General features: G+C 46.5%; 1 protein-coding gene across 1 annotated transcript in view; it reads left to right on the top strand.

Moving 5' to 3' along the window:
• LOC142312867 (uncharacterized) overlaps positions 1-19,798 on the top strand; it is a 180,174-nt gene extending 160,376 nt beyond the window's left edge. The window contains exon 5 of the mRNA XM_075351853.1: positions 19,184-19,798. Coding sequence (XP_075207968.1) covers positions 19,184-19,798 — 615 coding nt within the window. The remainder of the gene's footprint in view (positions 1-19,183) is intronic.
• Positions 19,799-23,429: the final 3,631 nt, after the last annotated feature.

Genomic DNA, 23,429 nt, shown 5'->3' on the forward strand with positions numbered 1-23,429 from the left:
TGCAGATGGTGTCCTTGGTGGGAATTGAACCCAGGACTTCAGCACTGCAAGACTGCAGTGCTAACCACTGAGCCACCGTGCTGCCTATTTAGCTTACAGATGCATAACCACCACTCACTGTGTCTGAACACAGGAAGCTGAGCTGACAGCCGCTCTGTGCATGCGGCAGCGTCTATTGTGAAGGAGAGGGCCGCGGGGGATCAACGCTGCATAGGTACCGTGGGACACCGGGGAACACCGGTGGGGCTATAGGGGGTGACCTGGCAGGGCCTGGGGAGGATTTTTCTGTCGCATGTGTCATGGCACATGCGACAGAAATCAGAGGAGTAGGGTGAATGCGGCCGGAGCGCTGCTGTGTGCGCGGCCATCTTGGATTTCCGGGAGGGGTTCAGGGGGGCACTTTGGCGACACCGGGGGACCGGAGGGGAGATATATCATGTTTGTTCATGCCAGATGGGAGATAAATAATTTTTTACCGATGCTGTCATTTACTGTAATGTGATCATCAGTATACGTGCCTGCTGTTAATAAACGGCAGATCAGAATAAGGCTACATTCATACGACCGATCCGTTTTTGCGGTCCACAAAAAACGGTTCGTTTTTTTTACGGGTGCATCCGTGTGGCATCAGTTTCTGTTCCATAAACGGTCCGTATGTCATCCGTGTGCCTTCCATTTGTTTATTTGCGTACTGCAAAAAAACTGAAGGAGCGAAAATACATAAATTTACCCAGGATCTGTGATGCCCTGGACCCCCAGGGGTCACAGGTAACAACACACAACACCACACACCTCCACCCCAGTGAGGCACCAGCAGCCAACAAGTCCTGACCGCCTCCCTCAGGTCTAACAAGGCACACCAGGTGGGCGGAGCCAGGCGGATAGGCACGCCCTCCGAGGAGTCTGCTGGCCTGAGGCAGGGAAAGGACAAGTGAGTCGAGTGGGGAGAGGAGTAGTGAGAGGAGTAAAAGTGGCGAGCTGAGAGTCAGGGGCCTAGGACCCCTTGGAACGGTCAGGCAGGCAGACGGTGGTGGCCATCTGCAGGAGTGCGGTCAGGGACTGAACTGCGGAACCATAGGGATTGAGAAGAGGGTGGTGACCCTTCGGACCCGAACCGGGGAGCTAACAAGTCAACCGGAGCACCAGGCAGGGTACTCAGACCCCGTTCTAGCCCAGAAGCAACCGGGCTCAGACAAATCTACTGATTGCGGTCTGGACCTCAGGGGTTCATTCCCACCCAAAGTCCCGATAGACGGCAACAGCCCAACGATTCCGGATAAGAGTCACCGCCAAGGGCCAGAGATCAAAAGGGCTCCTCCGGTACCCAAAAGCCGGGGAGCGGACTACCGTTGCTGAAGCATAGGAGTCACTATAGCAAATTTAAAGGTGCAGGAGAAAGGCGACATCACTAACCTCACTGGGGACACACGCAGCCGGCTGCGGGCACCGATCTACACAGAGTTTGGTTTACCATTTGACTCTGTGTGGTTTAATCGTGAGTACACCAGTGCCATCAGGCACCACGCTGCAAGCAAGCCCCTGCGTCCTGCAACCCCCCGCTCCTGCCACCTGGCTCCGGGACCAACAAACCCCCTAGCTGCGACCCACCACCGATCCCGGACGAGCCCCCACGCTCACCGCAGCGGTGGTGCCCATCACCTCACCACGACCCGTGGGTGGCATCACGAACTGTTACCGGTCACCGCGGCTCCGGCTGTGAAACCGGTCCACCCCAAACCAAACAACCACACCCCCCCCCCTTTCCAGAGCGACGTGGCCCCCGGTCCGGAGGCGCTCGAGCCACCGACAACCCGAGCCCGGATCCGAGCGGCTCGGCGGAGAGCAGCCGAGCCCCCAGGGCGGTACAGATCCATAGCTTCAACCTACATGAGGCGGTCACATGTTCACTCCAGTGCCATTTTCTACTGCTTTTCACAGCGTAGAGCGCTCTGGTGATTTTCCTGTGCTTGTACACTTCATATCAGTCTTTTCTGTCATTATAATGGCAGAAAGACACAATGTCCCACTCTCCTGCATTTTGTAATTTTGCACCCTTTGGTGCCTTTCATGTGGCACTAAGGGGTGCTTAGCCTTGTATTTAGCCAAAAAAATGAAAAAAAAAATGAGACGGCTGCAGCCTGCAGACCACAGCTGGCAGCTTCATCTTGGCTGGTAATCCAAAACTGAGGTCACCCCACGCTGTTATTTTAAATTAAATAAATAATTAAAAAAAAACAACACGTGGGGGTCCCCCCAAAATTGGACCACCAGCCAAGGTAAAGCAGACAGCTGGGGTCTGATATTCTCAGACTAGGGAGGTCCATAGTTATTGGACTCTCCCCAGCCTAAAAATAGCAGGCCGCAGCCGCCCCAGAAGTGGCGCATCCATTAGATGCGCCAATCCTGGTGCTTCGCCCCAGCTCATCCCTTGCCCTGGTACAGTGGCAGACGGGGTAATATATGGGGTTAATACCAGATGTGTAATGTCACCTGGCAGCAAGCCCTGGGGTTTGTGAGGTCAGGCATCTATCAGATACCAGACATCACCAACCCAGTCAGTAATAAAAAAAAAAATAGACAAACACATTTTTATTTGAAAAAACACTGCCCAATACATTCCCTCTTTAACCAATTTATTAGAAAGAAAAACAAATCCAGGTCTGCTGTAGTCCAATGACGATCCACACTGTCCCAGTCAATGAAGAGAAGGATGTTCCCCATTGGCTGGGAGAGCAATGCAGTGACCTAAGCTAACATCAATGGGTCAGCCCAGGTCACTGCAGGGGATAAGTGCTGCTGTGAGCGAGGTACATTACCTGCGCTGATCTCCTGCACTGCTGACAGCACCTGTCACTGACTTCAATGACCTTCACAGCCAAGTATCGTGAGAGACCCGTGACATCACCGCTAGCCACAGTCTCGGGTCGGAAGCGAGAGAAGGTGATGTGACAAGCGGCGGCCATGGAGGACAGTGACAGCGCTGAGGTCGGGATGGCGGGAGTTCATCACCGCAGGTAAGCCGAACGGGGCAATGTGTGCAGAGTGCCAGGTGGGCAGCGCCTAGCGGGACCATGTGTGCGGGCGGCGGAGTGCGAAGTAGGCGTAGCCTAGCGGGACCATGTGGCGCTGAGGACGTAAGTGTCGTGGACTGCATGGCTGGGGACAGGTGAGTGAGTGTGTGTGTGTGTGTGTGTGTGTGTACATGCCGCATGCAGGAGGGGGTGGAGCGAGCTGAGCGGGGAAGTGTGGGCTTCCTGCACACGTAACTAGGATAAATATCGGGTTACTAACCAAAGCGCTTTGCTTGGATACCCGATGTTTATCTTGGTTCCCAGCTTACCGCAGGCTGCAAGCAATGGCTCCCTGCACACTGTAGCTATAAAAAGCCCTGCCTTTGCTGCTATAATGTTCTCGAACGTAACTAGAACTATCGAGCTTTAGCAAGAAGCTCGAGTTCTAGTTCAATCTAGAACAGCCCCCAAAATCACTCGAACCGCGAACTGGCGAACCGCGCTCATCTCTAGTCAGTGCTAATTTGGTTTATTCTTGCTTTGATCAGACTTGAGATCTGCCTCATAGTGCATTCACAAGATCTATTCCCATCCAGGCTATCAACTCAGCTCCGCTCACCCAGAGGGAGTTCACTCACACTGTCCCTAATATCTGTGCAGCCCCGGATTACCTTCAGGTCTCTTCAGGGACTGGCCACAGGTAGGTCAGGTTACCTTCTATGGGATTCGTGATGCCACTCTCGGTAATTGCAGTCAAGGGGTGACCGCCACTGCAGTTTAGGGAGCGCCTGGGGCTGATGGTGTTGCAGTTAGTTGTTGTGGTCTCCCGAGAGTGAGGCTGGCCCCTGGGCCCAGTGTAAGTGTGTAGTACCACAGGTCGCAGAAGAACTCACACACAAGCAGCAAAGTCTTTCAGGGTTTTTACTCACTTTCAGATGGTAGCTGTGAGTCAACCCGGGCGATGCTATGATGAAACAGGTATCCCTTCGGCTGATGTAGGGGTGACTGCTGACTCGCCGTCTTAGCCCTTCTTGTTTTGAGGTGACTCCTACTTGTAGTATTGCGGGGATCACCCAGGGAAGTCGCTTCCGACGTTCTCCCCTTTCTGGCCCGTTTGCGGGCAGTGTGGACCAAGGTAAGACTGCTCCAGGCTCTGTCCTTCTTATGGGCCCCCTCGTTGCTGCTGTAGCTGCGGACTTTGTGTGGTTGGTGAGGTGCATAAAGTGCCCTCACCAGCAGGTTTGGCAGGCCAACTGAATGGGGACATGTTTCTCCGTGTGGGCTTGGACTACCGGCGGTCCCCTTACTCGGCTACCTCTTGCTACTGCCCTAGGTGGTTTTCAGGCGGCACCACAGGGTAGCCTTTCTCCCCCCGCCAGCAGCCACTGACAAGTGGAGTGTCTGGCAGGTCCCTGCTCCTCTGCTCTGCCCTCCAGACGTGGCTCCACACCTCCTGCTCCTTCGGCTGCCTCTGTACAATTCCTCATCTCCAGACCCACGACCCACCAATAGCTGGGATGCGAGGGCTACGCTCCCTCCCTGGGACTGCCCAGGGGTCCCCTCTAACCTGCGTGTGTGTGTCCTGGTTCTAAGTGTCTGTGTGTCCACACCCTAGTCAGCCTTTGGGATTACCTGTTTTTGTACTGCCCCCAGCATGGGTGCAGTACTTAGTGGTGCCTGACCAGGTCAGGGGTGTCGCATATCAACCTGCGAGTGAGCTCGGTACACAGTGAACGTCTGTCCTGCTATGCCTTGCTGGGTCTGCCCACTCCCATTGTGTTGGGCCTTCCCTGGTAGAAGAGGCATAAACCTGTGATCGAATGGCAATCTGACAAAGTAGTCAGTTGGGGCAGTTTCTGTGAAAAGAAGTGCCTGTGTGCTACCATCTTTGCAGTACTTACTAATGGACAGGGTGGTGGGCTTTTAATAACTGCCAAAGTGTGTAACAAAAGAGAGGATGTTCTACCTCCACCTAAGGGGAAGATTAGCCCTCAGTGCGTCCCCAGTAGAGGTGATCAGAGGATGGTAATTGTTCCTACTAAGTTGATGGAATGCAAAAAAACAGGATTTTCCAGCAACAGGTCCAAAAATAAGTTAAAACTTGAAATTTTATTGCATGTCCATTAAAATATTTCCATCATGCATTCAGGAAAAAATACAAATAGGACGCGTTTCGAACATTATAGTTCTTAATCTGTCTCTAAAGAATACAGACTGACACAATGGTTTAAAAAGACATGAGACCGGAGATGAGATCAGAAAAGACTGCACAGGTTCAAGATAATTAAACACAGTGGTTCACTCCCATGAAGGGGGAGGTAATAGCATCAATACATATATAACATATCTTTTTTTAGATTCATACCCAAAGGTATTCTAGTATCCATAGTGAAAATCCACTTAATTTCTCTGCGACAGAGAATATCTTTAAGATTTCCGCCTCGCCTGGGCAGAAAAACCTTCTCAATTGCGTTCACCCGCAATGAGCCCATATTGCCAGCATGCACATTAAGAAAGTGTTGTGACGCGCCAGACAACCCTCTAGTGGTTGCGTTATTAGCGTCATACAGTATATATGTTCAGATAACCTCTTTCTCAGCGTGCGTGAAGTACTGCCAATATATTGAAGCCGACATTGAACACATGAGATCAAATAGATTACATTAGCAGTACCACAATTAATCATAGAATCAATGAGAAAAGTTTTTCCATTAGAATACGATGTGAAACTACTAGTGCCAACCATATATTTGCATAACCCACAAGTTCTATGACCACATTTGTAAGATCCCACGGTTGACAGCCAGTTACCATCGGCATCACCACCAGTATTTTTGAGACTTTTTTTATTCTTATTATTTTGAGATGTTTTATTTAGATGGTCACTTGGTGAAATCAATGCACCAAGTGTGGTGTTTCTTTTTGAAACAAATTTGACTCCTGGGTTCAAGATTTTGTAAAGAGTGTCATCTGCTGTCAAGATAGGAAGGTATTTTTTTATTATTTTGACTATATCATGATAGTTTTTACTATACCTGGTAGAGAATACTAATGGTAGGTGGCTGTCACCTCCAGAATGGGAGAGATTTTTGGTTTTATTTTTATTATTAATTTGAAGATATTCAGAACGATCTTTCTGTTGGGTTTTAGTTTTTGCCCTCTCCAGGATGGTTTTTGTATAACCCCTGGCCAAAAATCTTTTATCAACCAATTCAAACTCCCTTTCCAGGGTTTTTTGGTTGTTGCAACATCTCTTTGCTCTAATATACTCGCCGGTGGGTATATTCTCTATTACATGCCTGGGATGGCAACTACTGGCATGCAATAGAGAATTGCCCGCAGACGGTTTCCGGTACAATCTACAATCAACAACCCCTTCATTTATATTACCAGTAAGGGTCATATCCAAAAAATTAATTTCACTTTTTTCATGTTGGTGGGTGAAAGACAAATTGTGAGGATTGGCGATATAAGAATTTTTTTTTTTTGCCATGTTGTCAGTGCGACGCCATACCATAAGAATATCGTCAATAAATCTCAGATATATTACAATGTCCGATGAGAAAGGCTGTCAACCGTGGGATCTTACAAATGTGGTCATAGAACTTGTGGGTTATGCAAATATATGGTTGGCACTAGTAGTTTCACATCGTATTCTAATGGAAAAACTTTTCCCATTGATTCTATGATTAATTGTGGTACTACTAATGTAATCTATTTGATCTCATGTGTTCAATGTCGGCTTCAATATATTGGTAGTACTTCACGCAAGCTGAGAAAGAGGTTATCTGAACATATATATGACGCTAATAACGCAACCACTAGAGGTATGTCTGGCGCGTCACAACACTTAATGTGCATGCTGGCAATATGGGCTCATTGCGGGTGAACGCAATTGAGAAGGTTTTTCTGCCCAGGCGAGGCGGCAATCTTAAAGATATTCTCTGTCGCAGAGAAATTAAGTGGATTTTCACTATGGATACTAGGATGCCTTTGGGTATGAATCTAAAAAAAGATATGTTATATATGTATTGATGCTATTACCTCCCCCTTCATGGGAGTGAACCACTGTGTTTAATTATCTTGAACCTGTGTAGTCTTTTCTGATCTCATCTCCGGTCTCATGTCTTTTTAAACCATTGTGTCAGTCTGTATTCTTTAGAGACAGATTAAGAACTATAATGTTAGAAACGCGTCCTCCTATTTGTATTTTTTCGTGAATGCATGATGGAAATATTTTAATGGACATGCAATAAAATTTCAAGTTTTAACTTATTTTTGGACCTATTGCTGGAAAATCCTGGTTTTTTTGTCTGCCTGATGCTAGAAGTTGGCCTACCTCCTTTCCTTTGCACGGTCCGGATTTGATCTCAGAGCAGGTGAGCGGGGTCTCCCCCCTTTTTTACATGGTACTTTTAAGTTGATGGAATGGTCAGCGAGATTACTCTACTGTTGGTTCGGCCAAGAGTTTTTGTAACACCACTGGACTATTAGGTCATCACAAGGTACTGCACAAACTGCCCTTCTGTGCAGTATTCGAAGTCCCTCATGGTTCTGGGTCCCTATCTTACTGGTGTTGCCTACAACAGCAAATCAAATGTTAGATACACACTGCACCACACCCACCAGGCACACCAGTGGACGGCTTGAGTGGACTAGTCGCCAACCTGGGGGGTCAGGGAGGGGAGGTGAGGAGTCTGTAGTGAGGAGGTAGAGTGAGAGGAGGTTGGGAGTGGTGGCTCCCAGAAGACGTTGTCTAGGTTGCAGTCAGTGGTCTGGACCTAGAAGAGTCGGACCCCCGGTCGCAGGGGATTGCGGCTAGGTGCCTGGACCTGTCAAGGAGGACGGTCAGCAGCCTGGCACTATCACAGGTTCGGGACCAAAGGCACGGCGGGGTACACGGACCCTAGGTCAGGGAGAAGCTTCAGGCAACCCGGCAATTAACCTGAGGAGAACAGAGCCCTTATGATCTGTTTCCACCCGCTCCAGAATCGGGGCATTAGCGCAACGAGGGGGATAGGGCCTTCCACACAAACAAGAGGAACTCCGGCACTCTACCTCAATAATTGTCAAACAATTGTTCTGATTCAAAAAAGGGTTCTTTATTTTACATGAAAGTCTATACACATAGGATGTCCAAAACAAAAAACGTTTCGACCAATCTGGTCTTCATCAATGGACCATCTGTGTGTAGCAGGTAAAGGTGAGTTAGCAATCAGAGATGCGATGCAGCGAGTCCCAAAGGGAGCAATATCCAATAGTATGCTATATTAAACAGTGGACGATATGCAAGTCTCATTTGGGGAGTGGTGTTGATGATGATATCTCCTCATAAGTATATATCTCCCAGTGTATGTGTTATCCGTTACTTTGGAATGGTCCTCATGTAAGAAGAGGGGGAGGGTATGAATCCTGGATATTAGGTAGTAGTTACTATGCAGACGAGCGGTAAGGCTTGTGTATATGTAGACCTTAAATTGTGAGGCGGGGTACTGTTATGCCTCAGACAGGTGGTCCAGAGATTATCAAATGTTCATATCATATCGATGGGGGCCAAATGTGCAGGGATACATGGCAAGGTATACTCCCAAGGGAAATCAAGACCTGCGTGGATGAAGAGGACGGACCGGCTTCCTGGGTCTGGCAGACAAAGGCAGACACAGGGTCTGGGGGAATCGCAGAGAGGAGATGTTATGGGTGCAGGCAACCTGGGCACCTGCAATCCAGTTGTCCCGCAAGGACTCGGAGGGACCCCCACCCACCTCCCCCACGCATCTTGTCCGGTGAATTCCACCCTGCCTGAGGAAGAGTTACCACCACCTCCACCGGAGTGTACCGCTGACCCCTGCACCATAGATGCCCCTGTTGGAGTGTATGGACTTCGGCCTTTGTCACCAGGTTCTCCTACTGTCTTCTCCAGAATGCACATTAGAAGGAGTATGACGCAGAGGAGATTTTATCTATGTGGGCAGCCTGGGCATTTGCAAAACACTTGCCCTGTTGGTCGACTGAGGAATGACTTTGCACCAAATCGACCTGTTGGTTCTCTACACCTGAATACAAGGTGGGAAGAGTTCTCACCCCTTCAAGTTGACTTGCCTAATGACTCTCAGACACTCATGGTCAGCCACTAGGGGTTTATGGGGTGTGAGCCACAGCCCCGAGTTCCTCTCACCATCAAAGTAAGCACTTACAAGAGGTTGTGTTGGATGGAAAGAGAGTCATTGGATTTTGTGACTCTGGGGCATTTCTCACAATAGCTAATCCCCGAGTGGTTCGGCCAGAGGCAATACATTATGGACCAGGGATTGTTATTGAATTGATTGGAGGACAAAGGAGGAATATCCCAAAGGTGACTGTAGATCTGGACTTTGTCTTTTGGGATCAAGCAATGTGTGGTTGGAGTGATGAGCGGCCTGCCTGCAGATATTCTTCTTGTAAATGATGTGGGAGATCTACAATGCCGATTTGTGGGTGTAGTAAACAGTTTGAGTGAAGGAGGACACAAAGGGAAGCTTGTCATTTCAACCCAACCACTGTACTAAGGGACTATCTACAGCTTCTTCATCCAATACAAGCGTGGAAGCCAACACCAGAATGCTGATGGACTGTACCGACAAGAAGAACCATAGACTTTCCCCAGCTGAGCAACATGGACTTAAGTGAAATGGCCAGAGGTCTGTGTAGACCTCATGGCATACTCACTTATTCAGAAGGATGGAGAGGTTGTGATGATGGAATATTGTGGATTGTGTAACATTTTGTGTGGGTTTATGGTTGGGCGTGGTTCACTGTCCATTTTGTGTTTTTTCTGTGTACATTTCTATTGTTTGTAAGTAATCACCCCCTATAGTGCAAGGTTATAGGCTATTAAGGCACTTCCCTCCCTTGGTGTCAGGGGAGAGGGCGTGTGATTCACCTAACTTCTTTGCTTACCTGAGGGGATGAGTCAGTCTATGTGGAACTTGAAGAGGGAAGGAAGAAGATTGAACCTCTGAGGGAAGCTGTTGCTTCTCAGAGAGACAAGGACATTTATTTATTGCTTTCTGGACTATATTCGTGTTTCTTTACTAATTTTACACTCTGTTTTGTGGATTGTTATGGATCGTCTTGATTTACTTGGAATAAATGCTCTTTGGATTGCACAGTCATCTCTCGCTCTATTGATTGTGTGATATGGGAGAAGGACCCCGTCACAAGGGGATACATTTTTACATTGACAACATACCAGGTACCATTCCACCACCACTCACAAGTCCTGAACCCACCCAGCAACTTCCAGGAGGTAGGTCACCGGTCCTTTTGGTGACCAGATCTGGGCCAGCTCTATCCCAGACCTTTCCTCCAATCTTCCTCTCTTGAGGAGGGTGGTGTAAGGTAGGCCCCATAAACAGGCGTACCCTCTTCTGAGTGTTGGAGGGCAGGCCCCATAAACAGGCTTGCCCCCTTAGTGGTGTAGAGCTATGCCCCCAACAGGCAGGCTCTGGGGTTGGTATCAATGAGGTAACTATTTACAATGCGAGAGTTCGTGGTTATAGCCAGTTCATAACCTGTGGTCCATTTTTCAAGTGCGTTTAACCAGGTGCAACACATTTTAGCAGCAAAGTTCTCACAACAGTCCTTGCGGGCACATTTCACTTTAACGTTACTTAACTGTAAACAGGTTAAACATTTTTAAACTAAGCAGATTCTCTATAAAGACATCTTAGACTAAACTGTACTTTCTCTATACCGTAATGGGGGCTGATCAAAGTTTCTGCGGGTTGATATATGCCGTACTATGCTGTCATCTGTCTGAGGTTGTGTCCTCTCACCCGGTGTATGTGTCTCAATGTGAATGATGGGTTTACTGGGTGCTGATGGTCTTCTGATTCAGCTTCACTTGGCTCTTCAAGGTTCTGAATAGGTTCTTCTTGTCTTCTGACTTCTTCTCTGGGTTGAGGGAAGGTGATTACTGGAATTACTATGGCTCCATTGTACTGAGGCCAACTTGCAGGAAAATCTCCAAGCATAGTATGGATCATATTCTCTCTTGGTTCTTCGATTGGCGAAGGGTTGGGGACTTTTTCTTCAGGGATTCTAAGCTGTTCAGGGCATCTCTTAAGGTGGTCTCTGGAAACCACAGCTGTTGTCTTTCCTCCATCTTTTCTGATGAGGCATGTCTTCATACGACTAGGTGTTAACAGTAACATGGTGTAGGGTTCTGCTTCCCAGTGGTTATCGAGTTTGTGTTTTCTTCTCTTTCTGTTGAGAACCACTTCTCCAGGTATTAAAGGGACAGCAGGTGCATTTTGATTGTAGGCTTTTTCTTGCCTCTCCCGCTGCTGGGTCAAGCTTTGCTCCACACACTCTTGTACTTTTTTGTATTGGGCCTGGCGGGTGGAATCCCAATCGGCACCTTGTAGAGGGTCTTCGTGGGTTTCCATTCCCATTTCCAGATCCACTGGCAGTCTTCCAGGTCTGGCCCTCTTCAGATATGTCGGTGTGCAGTTCGTGGAACTCACGGGGACGTTGTTATACATGTCCACCAGGTCAGGCAGCTTCTCTAGCCACAGGCATCTTACTTCCAGTGGTAGAGTTTTCAGGAGGTTAAGAATAATGTGATTCATCTTTTCGCACATGCCATTGGTCTGAGGATGGTAAGGTGTGGTACGGATCTTCTTGCAGCCATAAAGGTCATGGAGTTTTGTTAACACCTGAGCTTCAAAGGCTGAGCCTTGGTCAGTGAGCACTTGGTCTGGATAGCCATGTGGTCTACAGAAATGGGCTTGAAAAGCTCTGGCTGCAGTCTGGCCTGTCAAGTCCTTGACTGGTACTACTACTAGGAACCTGGAGTAATGGTCAACCATGGTGAGGGCATAGTTGTAGCCTTGTCTGCTGGGCGCCAACTTTAAATGGTCCAGGGCCACTATTTCCAGGGGTCGTTTGGTTTGGATTGGCTGGAGCGGTACTCTCTGGCTGTGATGGTCTTTTCTCCTGAGATTGCATGGACCGCAATTTCTACACCACTTCTCCAGGGCAGATCTCATGCCAACCCAGTAGAATCTTTAAGTAGTGCCTCCAGTTTCTTCCAACCAAAGTAGCCTGCACCATTGATAGGCTTGCAGCACCATCCCTGTATCCTTCTGTGGTACAATCACTTGCCACAACTTCTCATGCATCTTTGGGTCAATGATGCTCCTGTAGAGTTTTTCTTGGTAGAGGAATAATCGACCCCTCTCTCTCCATAGGTACTGTGCTTCATGTGGGGCTTCTGAATCGAGGCTGGCGCCAGGTTGAGTGATCAGCTTCTTCACTAAGCCAACCGCCGGATCATTCTCCGGAGTCTCCTTCCAGTTGTAGTGAGGTAGCGGATTCAGGGTTACTTCTTGGTGGCTGGTGCGTGACTGCTGACACTGGCTCCATGGCGATGGAACGCTGGCAGCTCGATCTCTTCAAGGTCATCTACATTTTCACCTTCGTCTGCTAGGTGAGGCATCCTTAACAGAGCATCTGCGTTGCCATTCTTGCGACCAGCTCGATACTTGACAGTAAAATCATATTTTGCCAGTCGGGCTACCCAACATTGCTCCATGGCACCCAATTTAGCAGTGTCCAAGTGGGTCAGGGGGTTGTTGTCTGTGAAGACGGTGAATTTGGTGGCTGCCAGGTAGTGCTTGAATCGCTCTGTGATAACCCAGACCATGGCCAGGAACTCCCAACTTGAATGAGCTATAGTTTTCTGGGTTTCTTTCAGTAGGCCTGAGCTTCCTGCTGGCGTAAGCGATCACACGTTCCTTGCCTTTCTGTACCTGTGAAAGCACTGCTCCCAGACCCACATTACTGGCATCTGTGTACAGCACAAAGGGTAGACTGTAATCTGGGTAGGCTAGAATCTATTCACCCGTCAAGGCCCCTTTTTCATTTGTCTGAAGGAGTGTTTTTCTTCTCTCCAGTGAAATGGTGGGCCGGAGGTCTTACCCTTCTTTGTTTGGCCTACCAGGAGCTCTTGCAAAGGCGCCGCCATCTTTGTATAGCCCTTGATGAACCTTCTGTAGTAGCCTACCAAGCCAAAGAACTGACTTACCTCCCGGACGGTAGTGGGTGTGGGCCATCCCTGAATGACTGTGACCTTCTCTGGGTCTGGTGCTACTCCCTCTGCACTGCCCACGTGACCTAAGTATTGGACCTTCGGCTTCAGTAAATGGCACTTAGATGGTTTCAGCTTCATCCCATATCGAGTTAGTGCTTCAAAGACTTCAGCCAGGTGTTTCAGATGGTCCTCATAGGTCTTGGAGTACACAATGACATCATCCAGGTAGAGAAGGACGGTCTCAATCAGCCTCTAGAAGGTCCCAGAGGCATTGCAAAGTCCAAATGGCATGCTGTTGAACTCAAAGGCCCATGGGGGTGGTGAAGGCCGTCTTCTCCCGAACTGTTCGTTGCTCCTCCCACAGTGGGACCTCACATGGACACTGTACGGTGCCGACTGCCTATTGTGTGTCGGATGGCTCCTAACTTCCCCCTGATGGAAGCCCTGCCTTCTGGGTTCCTGACTAGTGGCATGAGGTCCCATACCTCGTGATGGCTACCCCAGCTCCTACCCTAGCCCGGTACCAGTGGCAGAACCCTTGTGTTATGTGTTGGTGTTGGTTGTGGTTATTACTGGGGATGACCTCCTCCGCATCCAAGATGAATACTGCACCTTAAGTGAGGTGCAGTACCCTATGGCGCCTGAAGCCGCAGGGGCGCCACAGATAGGTAATAGATAGATAAATGGATAATATAATAGATAAAAGATGGATAGATAAATCGATAATAGCTAATAGATGGATAATAGATCATAGATGATAGATGGATAATGGATCATAGATGATAGATAATAGATTAATAGATAGATCTGTTCAGTAACTGACAACTGCTCCCAAGATGGCCGCAACTCTACTTCCTGTGATAATAGCTTGTAGCCCCGCCTCCATCTGAGCTACCTATTGCAGTCCTTCATCTATGCTGAAAAGCAGTGGTCTCTTGGGTTGAACAATGACATTTGTCCCTTTTATAAAGTATCATCACATCATTACAGACAGCAAGCAGGTGGTAAAGTTACATACAATAAATACAATGTTCACATTTATGTGACACAAATATATACATCTAAACCATGGTCCACGCTGCCCGCAAACAGGCCAGAAAGGGGAGAACGTCAGAAGCGACTTCCCTGGGTGATTCCAGCAATACTACAAGTAGGAGTCACCTCAAAACAAGAAGGGCTAGGAAGGCGAGTCAGCAGTCACCCCTACATTAGCCAAAGGGATACCTGGTTCCTCCTGGTTCATCATAGCATTGCCCGGGTTAACTCACCTCTGCCACCTGAAAGTGAGTAAAAACCCTAAAAACCCATTGCTGCTTGTGTGTGAGTTCTTCTGCGACCTGTGGTACTACACACTTACACTGGGCCCTGGGGCCCGCCTCACTCTCAGGAGGCCACAACAACTGACTGCATCTACCATCAGCCCCAGGTGTTCCCTAAACTGCAGTGGAGGTCGCCCTGACCGCAATACCGAGAGTGGCGTCACAAATCCAATTGAAGTTAACCTACCTGTGACCAGAAGATTTCCAAGCCCGTGGAGACCCTGCGGTGACCTGCACCTGAAGGTAATGCGGGGGTCCACATTAAGAAGACGAAAGAAACAAATCCACCACTCCTGTGACCTCTCCCCATCCCTTTCTCTCATCAAACACGTCCACCTGCTCATGATACAGCACTACTACAGCAACCAAAATAATAGTAAAGTATTAGAAAAGCCGCAAACAGTTACCAAAGATTGGTGACTTGTAAACTGTTTCAAATCGTCTGATGTGACACTTGGCTGCCTTTTCATTTTCCTTAAATCTGCCAGGAGTTGTGTGGAATTCATCATCCAGTTTCGAAGAGCATTTTTTACATTGAAGCGGTAATCCGTGTGTGATGTGCCAAAGGATGTCTATTTCTATCCCTTTTTGGGACTCTTGTTCTCTATCTTTGTTGCAGCCTGCTGATTACACTCTGACTTTCTAAGCTCATGTGGCCACTTCCGTTTGAGAACATCCTGCTTGAAGCCTCACAATGGCGAGGTACTGTTGATAAATTATTAGGTGTCATTTTGGTCTCCTAATGTCAAAATGTTAATAGAGTTGTGACGCCCTGGCCTATCGGGTCATCACAGGTTATTGTGCAATCTGCCCTTCTGCACAGTATCCACCCTCGTTGGTTACGGATCCTGGTCCTTTGGTGTTGCTAACAGCTTAGCCAATCAAAATCCTAAGAACACTGCTCACTTTAACCCCTTCACGACCATGGACGGAAAGATCCGTCCTTGTGCCCTGGGCCTTAACGACCAAGGACGGATCTTTCCGTCATGGCGGAATCGCGGCACCGGAGCCTCCGGTGACTGCGATCGGTTAACATAAACCGCAGATTCGGGGAGGAGGGGGACCTGTACCTGACCTCAGGAGGGGTGGTGCCTCCTCCCTGGACCTACGGAAGCTGTGATTGGCTGACGAACGCCGCTCAACCAATCACAGCCACTGTAATGTTCCAGCCACTTAAAGTGACTGAAACATTGAAATCCAGCCCTGGCCAGTGCAGCTATAGCACTGGCCATTGGCTGGAGCTGGGTGACCTCACTGGATCACCCTCCCTCAGCTCCAATAACTCTGATTGGAGAGATCGGCCTTGTGACCGATTTCTCCAATCACAGTGTACCTGTTGCCGGTGACCGCCCCCGTCATCGTCCCTGCAGCACGCCAGGACAGTGAGTGTACACAGTGCAATGGCAGGGCGACAAGCTCCGGTCCCATGCTGTTATGAGACCGGAGCATGGGACCCGGAAGTTGCCGCGCTGCTATTGCACTGTATGAAACCGGCCTCCCGATCCGCCGCTGCCCTCCGCCGCGATCTGCCACCCGCATCCCCACCCTTCGTATCTGCTGCCCGCACCCTCACCCCCACACCTCCCGATCCGCCGCTGCCCTCCGCCGCGATCTGCCACCCGCACCCCCACCCTTCGTATCTGCTGCCCGCACACTCACCCCCACGCCTCCCGATCCTCCGCCGCGATCTGCCACCCGCACCCCCACCCCTCGTATCTGCTGCCCGCACCCTCACCCCTACACCTCCCGATCCCTCCATCTGCCACAGTGCCACCGGTCCCCCCGATCTGCTGCCCGGCCCCTTTCCCTCGTGATCGGCTGCTCGTCCCCTCACCGCCGTGATGTGCGCTCCCTCCCCTGTCACCGCCGTGATGTGCGCTCCCTCCCCTGTCACCGCCGTGATGTGCGCTCCCTCCCCTGTCACCGCCGTGATGTGCGCTCCCTCCCCTGTCACCGCCGTGATGTGCGCTCCCTCCCCTGTCACCGCCGTGATGTGCGCTCCCTCCCCTGTCACCGCCGTGATGTGCGCTCCCTCCCCTGTCACCGCCGTGATGTGCGCTCCTTCCTCTGTCACCGCCGTGATGTGCGCTCCCTCCCCTGTCACCGCCGTGATGTGCGCTCCCTCCCCTGTCAGATGATAATTATCCCATTCAGTTATATGTAGTTTTTTTCTGAATGTGAACACAGCTCCGCCCCTTTCGGCCATGTTTTTTCCATCTCCTATATAAGAAAGTCCTTAGTTACCCCTCTCCACCCACAGCAGTTTTTAATTGCAATGAGATGACACACAGTTAGGGTCACAGAGCTAGGGACCCCAATATAGAGATATACCTTGACGAGGTCTTGGGGCTCAGTTACATTGATCAATGCGATTGCTAAATATCTCCTTTTTCCTAATATTCATGGCAGGTATGCATTTCATTATTCACATGTTCAAATTAGCAAGTAGCATTTTTCATTGTATATTCCAATATTTTTCCATATGCTTGAGGCATTATACCATTATCGAAGTTTGATGTGCAGCCTTATCCTCCTATATTTTTCAAATCTGACATGTCCATTTGTAACGGGGAGCCAGGGGCGCCTCCGGGCTTGTAGTCGTGGCCCTTGCTGACAGGCTTACCTCTGGTTCCACCGTCACTTTGGGGACAGATGTCGTGGTGGGGCAGAGTGTGGTGGTGCAGGTGTTGTCCGGCGCACAAACACTCTTCAGGCATGGTTCGATGCAAATAACAAACATGTTTTATTCTTCGCAAGTCTCCACACGTAGCAGTAACAAAACACATTGCTGTGGCGTTTTCTTTAGCTGAGGGAAAGCCTACCCTAGCGTCCCCTCAAGTGGGTGACTTGCCTGACTACTCCTCTTCGCCCGGCTCCCACTTCTGGCTACCCACAGCCCGGACCCACACCGGACTGCTTCACCCTACGAGGTTCTGCCCGCTCCTGTTCTCTCCGGCTTCCCTGAGCTTCAGCTGCCACACTCTGCCCCTGGCTGTTCCTTCTTTCCTGTCCCAGAGACAACTGCCCGTGTCACACACCTTCTTCCCTCCTAAACTGCCGGCTCCTCCTTCCCAATGTGGTAACAGCCGTCCCACCCGGCCACTAGGGGGTACCCTAACTCAACATACATACATACAATATAAAACATTTTTATTAATAACGTTTCCGGGTTAACTAGGCTTCTTTGTGAGGGGTCTGCCCACCCCTTACACATTTATGTTGTAATAACTTTGGAATGTTTCTTCTGATCCCAGTGATTCTAATCTTATTTCTTTCTGTAACACTGTGTACTTTTATTGGTAGATCTAGGTTGATTGTTTTGCATTTAATATTAAAATATCTAATCTTTGACAAATTTAGAATCAGTAATCTTTAAAACTATAACATTCATGTAGTTTTTTAACCCTTTAGGTGCTTCATAGGAACAAACACCAAGTGGAATAAGAAAATGAAAAAAATCTTTTTTTTTTTCCTTACTAAAATATTGATTTTATTTTTCATATTTAAAAAAGGGTAAATTGAAAAATGGACTACATATATTATTCTGAAAGTCTCCTGAATCCAACAATACCCTATCCATTATTGTAGACTAATTGAGCACATGGCACGGTTTAAAAAGAATAGTCATTTGAAAATCAGATTTGCTGGATTAGTCTGCAGATCCCCTAACATGTTAGAAAGGCAGAAAACTAGAACAGTAGAAAACTCCGTAAAGTGGAACTTCTGTAGAGACTACTTTTGACCCCATTTGCATTTCCTGAAAACTTTCACATATTGAATGTTGCAGAGTAGAAATTACAAACATGATATTTCAATTTCCAATATGTAGGGTCCAGGTTGAACTTCTGGAGACAAGCACACCATAAATTTAAGAGGGCTTCCCACTACAGCAATGCTAACCATGTGGATGCTAACTGTATTTTGGGCACACTGCAAGACTAAAAAGGTAGAATTGGTATATCCATCTAGGGAAGCCATGTTACTTTTCAAGAGACATTTAGTTTCCACTAATGTGGAAACCTATTTTTCCATAATGGAACCGAGGGGGCATAGTTTTTGGTGGATGAGTAGAAGTTTTTGTTGGTATAATTTTGGGCTACATAACACATTTTTGGATGCTTTTATTCCAATATTTGGGAGGCAAAATTAAGTCAGCATAACATTGTGATCTACTGGCTTGTGGTTTAAGGTCTACTATTACTCTGTGAGCTGTTTCTTACCAAATTGAGATTTCTATAAAGATCTTGTGTACAAATGTTGTAAAATTATAATTTAAGGCTGCTTTATTCAACAATCATTTGTTTTTATTCTTGGTAGATGATTGTACCAGGAGATCAGAGGGACAACAAACTTCTTCATTTTTTAAATCTGAAGACTTTAATATCACACAAGATGCAATCAAAGTAAAACCTATTTTTTCAGATATTCCTTCATCCGTTCCCATTAAAGATCTATCATCTGATCCTTGCAAACAGGTCCTATCTTCTGATTCATCACAGACTATTAAGAAAAATCAAAATCAAAGTACTCTTAAAGCAATGAAGCCACTTTCAAGTACCAAACCTGGAAAAAGCTTTTACCTCATAAAGTCTCAAAAAAATCCCACAAAGGAGGAAAAATGTTCTTGTTCAAAATGTGGGAAATATTTTAACAAAATAAGTCTTGCTAAACAGAAGACTAATCCCACACAGGAAAATACATATTCATGTCCAGAATGTGACAAAACGTTTGCAAATCAATCAAATCCTGATGCACAGCAGAGATCTCATACAGAACAGAAGAAATATTCGTGTTCAGATTGTGTGAAATGTTTTAAGTGGAAATCCCATCTTGTAAGACATCAGAGAATTCACACAGGGGAGAAGCCATATTCATGTACAGGTTGTGGGAAATGTTTTAAGCACAAAAGTAGTCTTGTTTTACACCAGAGAACTCACACAGGGGAGACTCCATATTCATGTTCAGATTGTGAAAAATGTTTTAATAAGAAAATAAATCTTGTTAAGCACCAGAGAATTCACACTGAGGAGAAGCCGTATGCATGTTCACAATGTGGGAAATGTTTTGGCCACAAAAAAAATCTTGTTCACCACCAGAGAATTCACACAGGGGAGAAGCCATATTCATGTTTGGAATGTGGGAAATGTTTTGGCCACAAAACAAATCTTGTTCACCACCAGAGAATTCACACAGGGGAGACTCCATATTCATGTTCAGATTGTGGAAAATGTTTTAACCAGAAAATAACTCTTGTTACACACCAGAGAATTCACACTGGGGAGAAGCCGTATGCATGTTCAGAATGTGGGAAATGTTTTAAACAGAAATCACATCTTATTAGACACCAAAGAATTCACACTGGGGAGAATGTGGGAGATGTTTTACAGACACATTGAATCTTGTTACACGTACGATATATGTCTTGTTACACAGACAAGATATAGGGAAAAAGCTATAATCTGAAGGAATAAACAAATATCTATCTTATAAATATTAGAACAATAAACCTGTTCAAATTGCAAATGAATATTTAAATATACAAACCTTTCCTTTTACAGGTAGGAACATCTGCTGTGATACAATTTTTTTTTTTTATAACTTTCGATGAGTAAACCCAAATGCAGCATAATCATAACATATCATGGGTATTGCCAATCTAATCCTACACTTAGGACACTCAGAGAACCTTTTATAATCCATATTTGTCAATTTATCTTTGGTGTCAAATGAATGCAGCGTATAATAAACATTTTCAAAATGTTTTACTCTGTTCAAGTAGATTAGAATATTGTTATTCATTTATTGGTCTTACTGCATTCTCTTATTTTCTTCTTGCTGGAGCAAAGGTCTGCTCATCCTAGTCCTTCATTATGGCATTGGATAGCCAGGATAACATCTTATTGCTACAAATTGTTAGCAACAAACATGGATATATCTCCCTTTTTCCATAAAGGGGTTGTCACATAAATAGAGTATATTTTAATCAATAGATCTTGAAATTAAAATAGGTTGCACAATTAGATGGGTTTTAAAATAATGTTCCGGTGATGAGAGAATCTTCTATTTGTGCCCTTGCTATGTACTGTGTAATGAATGTTAACAAACAAAGAATCCAGCTCTCAAATTTGCGTGGGTGAGTATATAATTGTAATGTGGCAAAAAAATGGTATACAAATACGTGACGTTTCGGTTTAAAAAAAACCCTTCCTCAAATATACACTGTCAGGAATGTCATGTAGGAAAGTGGTTACTGCAGGTCTGTGTGAGTGACCCAGGGCATGATGTACAGTACGATCCGGATGCCACACTGGGTGCAGGAGGAGAGAGAGCTATGGAAAAGCTAATGAGAGGACCAGCACCATTACCGATCACATCTCTTTTCCACAGCGCTCTCTCCTCCTGCACCCAGTGTGGCACCCGGATTCTACTGCCCATCCTGCCCTGGGTGATTTGCACAGACCTGCAGTAACCACTTTCCTACGGGACATTCCTGGTAGTGTACATTTGAGGAAGGTTTTTTTAAACCAAAACGTTATGTATTTGTACTCAGTTTTTTGCCACATTAAGGTTTTATACTCACTCATGCAAATCCGAGTGCCGGATTCTTTGTTAGTATTACGGAGTTGGATCCTATCCGGGCACCTCACCACACCAGGAGTGCCGTGTTGTGTAATGGATGTGTCTGAATGTACAGGAACATGGTCTAAGCATAATATATCTCATGGGCAGAGGAGTAAAAAGAGCGTATACAGATAAGTCAGCATGGAATCACAGCTGTTGCTTTCTCTGAGGCAAAACATTGTTTAACAATAGGCAGAGAAATGTTTTACCTCACAGAAGGGATGACAGCTGATTCTATGCTGTACTGTTTGTATACTCTTGTTTCCTCTCCTGCCCATGAGATGTGATATGATCAGACCATGCTCCTGCACAGTCAGACATAGCCATAACAAACAGCCCTCTGAGGAAGCCAACATGAAATGCTCATTTAGGCCCCTGACATAACCGCACTGAGCACTTTAATGGTTAAGATTTTGACACTTTTTATATATGATCTTTCTGCTGACATTCCTGATATCCACAGACATTATATTGTCTTTCCTTTACTTATATTCACTTCTATAACATTTCTTAATAATAAGTTTTATTTCTATAGTGCCAACATATTCCGCAGCGCTTTACAATTCAGGGGGGACATGTACAGACAATATGAGACCATACAAAATAACAAAGTTAAGATACCAGGAGGAGTGATGACCCTGCTCGTAATGTTTATGGTCTCGATTCACAAATGTTGGATCAGCGCTTGTATCTGTACTTGGCCATCTTCTAGTGGTTATACCACATCATTACTGAGAGATTTCTGATTTGGATTCTGTCTGTGAACATTATTATTGCCAGCCATCTGTATTTACATGTGTGATCATATATAATTTTGTGCTGCCCTATTATTTTTATTTCTCAGGTTTCCTCTGTGTAGTCACATTTTTTGTACCATCAGCATCGACCTATTACTTTTTTATTTTGTATACCCAATGTATTGTTCCATATTTTATGATTTTTTTTTTTTTTTTAAATAAAATTCTACTTTTACTAAAATAAGTTTTCGTATTTTGTATATTTATCCTGCGGTTTCCATACTCCATATTTGTATTTTTTGTATTTTTCTATCCCTCGTTGTATCAGGAGTTTCCCTAATTCTTCTGGACTATGATCCTTATGATTCAGTGGGGGATTTTTTTTCTATTTTTTTTTTCAAAAACAACAGACAAGATTATCTTCACACAGGGACTTTTTTTTAACACATATAATTATGGAACTTATTTTTTCCCCAAGATCTATTGAGTAAAATGCACTTTGTTCCTGAGACAACCCCTGTAAGGTCGGATATAGCAATTGTTGCCATGAAATAGATGAGGGAATTAGGAATTGCCAATCCTCCCTCTTTTGGAGATAAAGCCGCTTCAGTGTCGGCTGTTCTGTTTCTTCAAACAATGTTTATGAACAAATGTTCTGTGATTTTTTTTTGATTTTTTTTTATTTTTTTTTTAATACTTTTTTGAGATCCAAATTCAGCTAATTGAGAGTACACACAAAATGGTGGTAAGTGTATTTTTAAATTATTACAATAAAAATATACAATGTTAAAAAGGAATTACAAATGTTAAGTGATTTTTTTTTTTTTCTTTTTCTTTTTTTAAAACACTTTTTTAAAATCCAAATTGCGCAGTTTGAGAGCAGATACAAAATGGTGGGAAGAAATATTTTTAAATTATATTTTTATTACAAATTTTAAATCAAAATTACAATAAAATATCCTCATACCTCTCCCTTCCCCCTGTGATGCCCTGGACTAGCCAGTTAGTCACAGATAGGCCCCGCACAACACCTGTCCGCCTAAAAAGGTAACAGCAACCAACCACATTAAAACCTAGTCACCTCCCTCAGGGCTTAATGGTCACACCAGGGGGCGGAGCCAGGTGGTTGGCCACACCCACCGAGGAGTCCAGAGGGCCTGAGGTAGGAAAAGCAGAGAGTTCAGGGAGAGTTGAGTTCAAGTTGAGTTTGAGAGTGGAATGACAGACTGACAGGTGTGAGGGTCGTAGCCCGCACACCTTGGCTAGGAGGCAGGCGGTGGCTTGGCCTGCAGGAGCCGGGAAGATAGCCAGGTGGAACCGTAAGGGACTGGGACAGGGTAGTGGCCCGCCGGTACCGAACCGGGGAACCGACTGGAAACTGGAGCGCCAGGGGGTTGCTCAGACCCAGAACAAGGCCCAGAAGCCACTGGACCACGTCAAATTTACTGATTGAGGTCTGGACTTTAGGTCCTTTCCCATCCCAAGTCCCGACTGAAGACAACAGCCCACCGAGGGGGATAAAAAGCCACCGCACAGGCAGAGAGAACCCACGGGCCAGCGTCTGCGGGCAAACGGACTCCATCGACACATACACAGCCGGGGAGCAGACTCCTGTTGCTGAGGCACAGGTAGTCTACACAAACATAGCAAGGTGCAGGAGAAAGGCCAA

Source organism: Anomaloglossus baeobatrachus, chromosome 5 (genome assembly GCF_048569485.1).
Source record: "Anomaloglossus baeobatrachus isolate aAnoBae1 chromosome 5, aAnoBae1.hap1, whole genome shotgun sequence".
Classification (NCBI taxonomy): Eukaryota; Metazoa; Chordata; class Amphibia; order Anura; family Aromobatidae; genus Anomaloglossus; species Anomaloglossus baeobatrachus.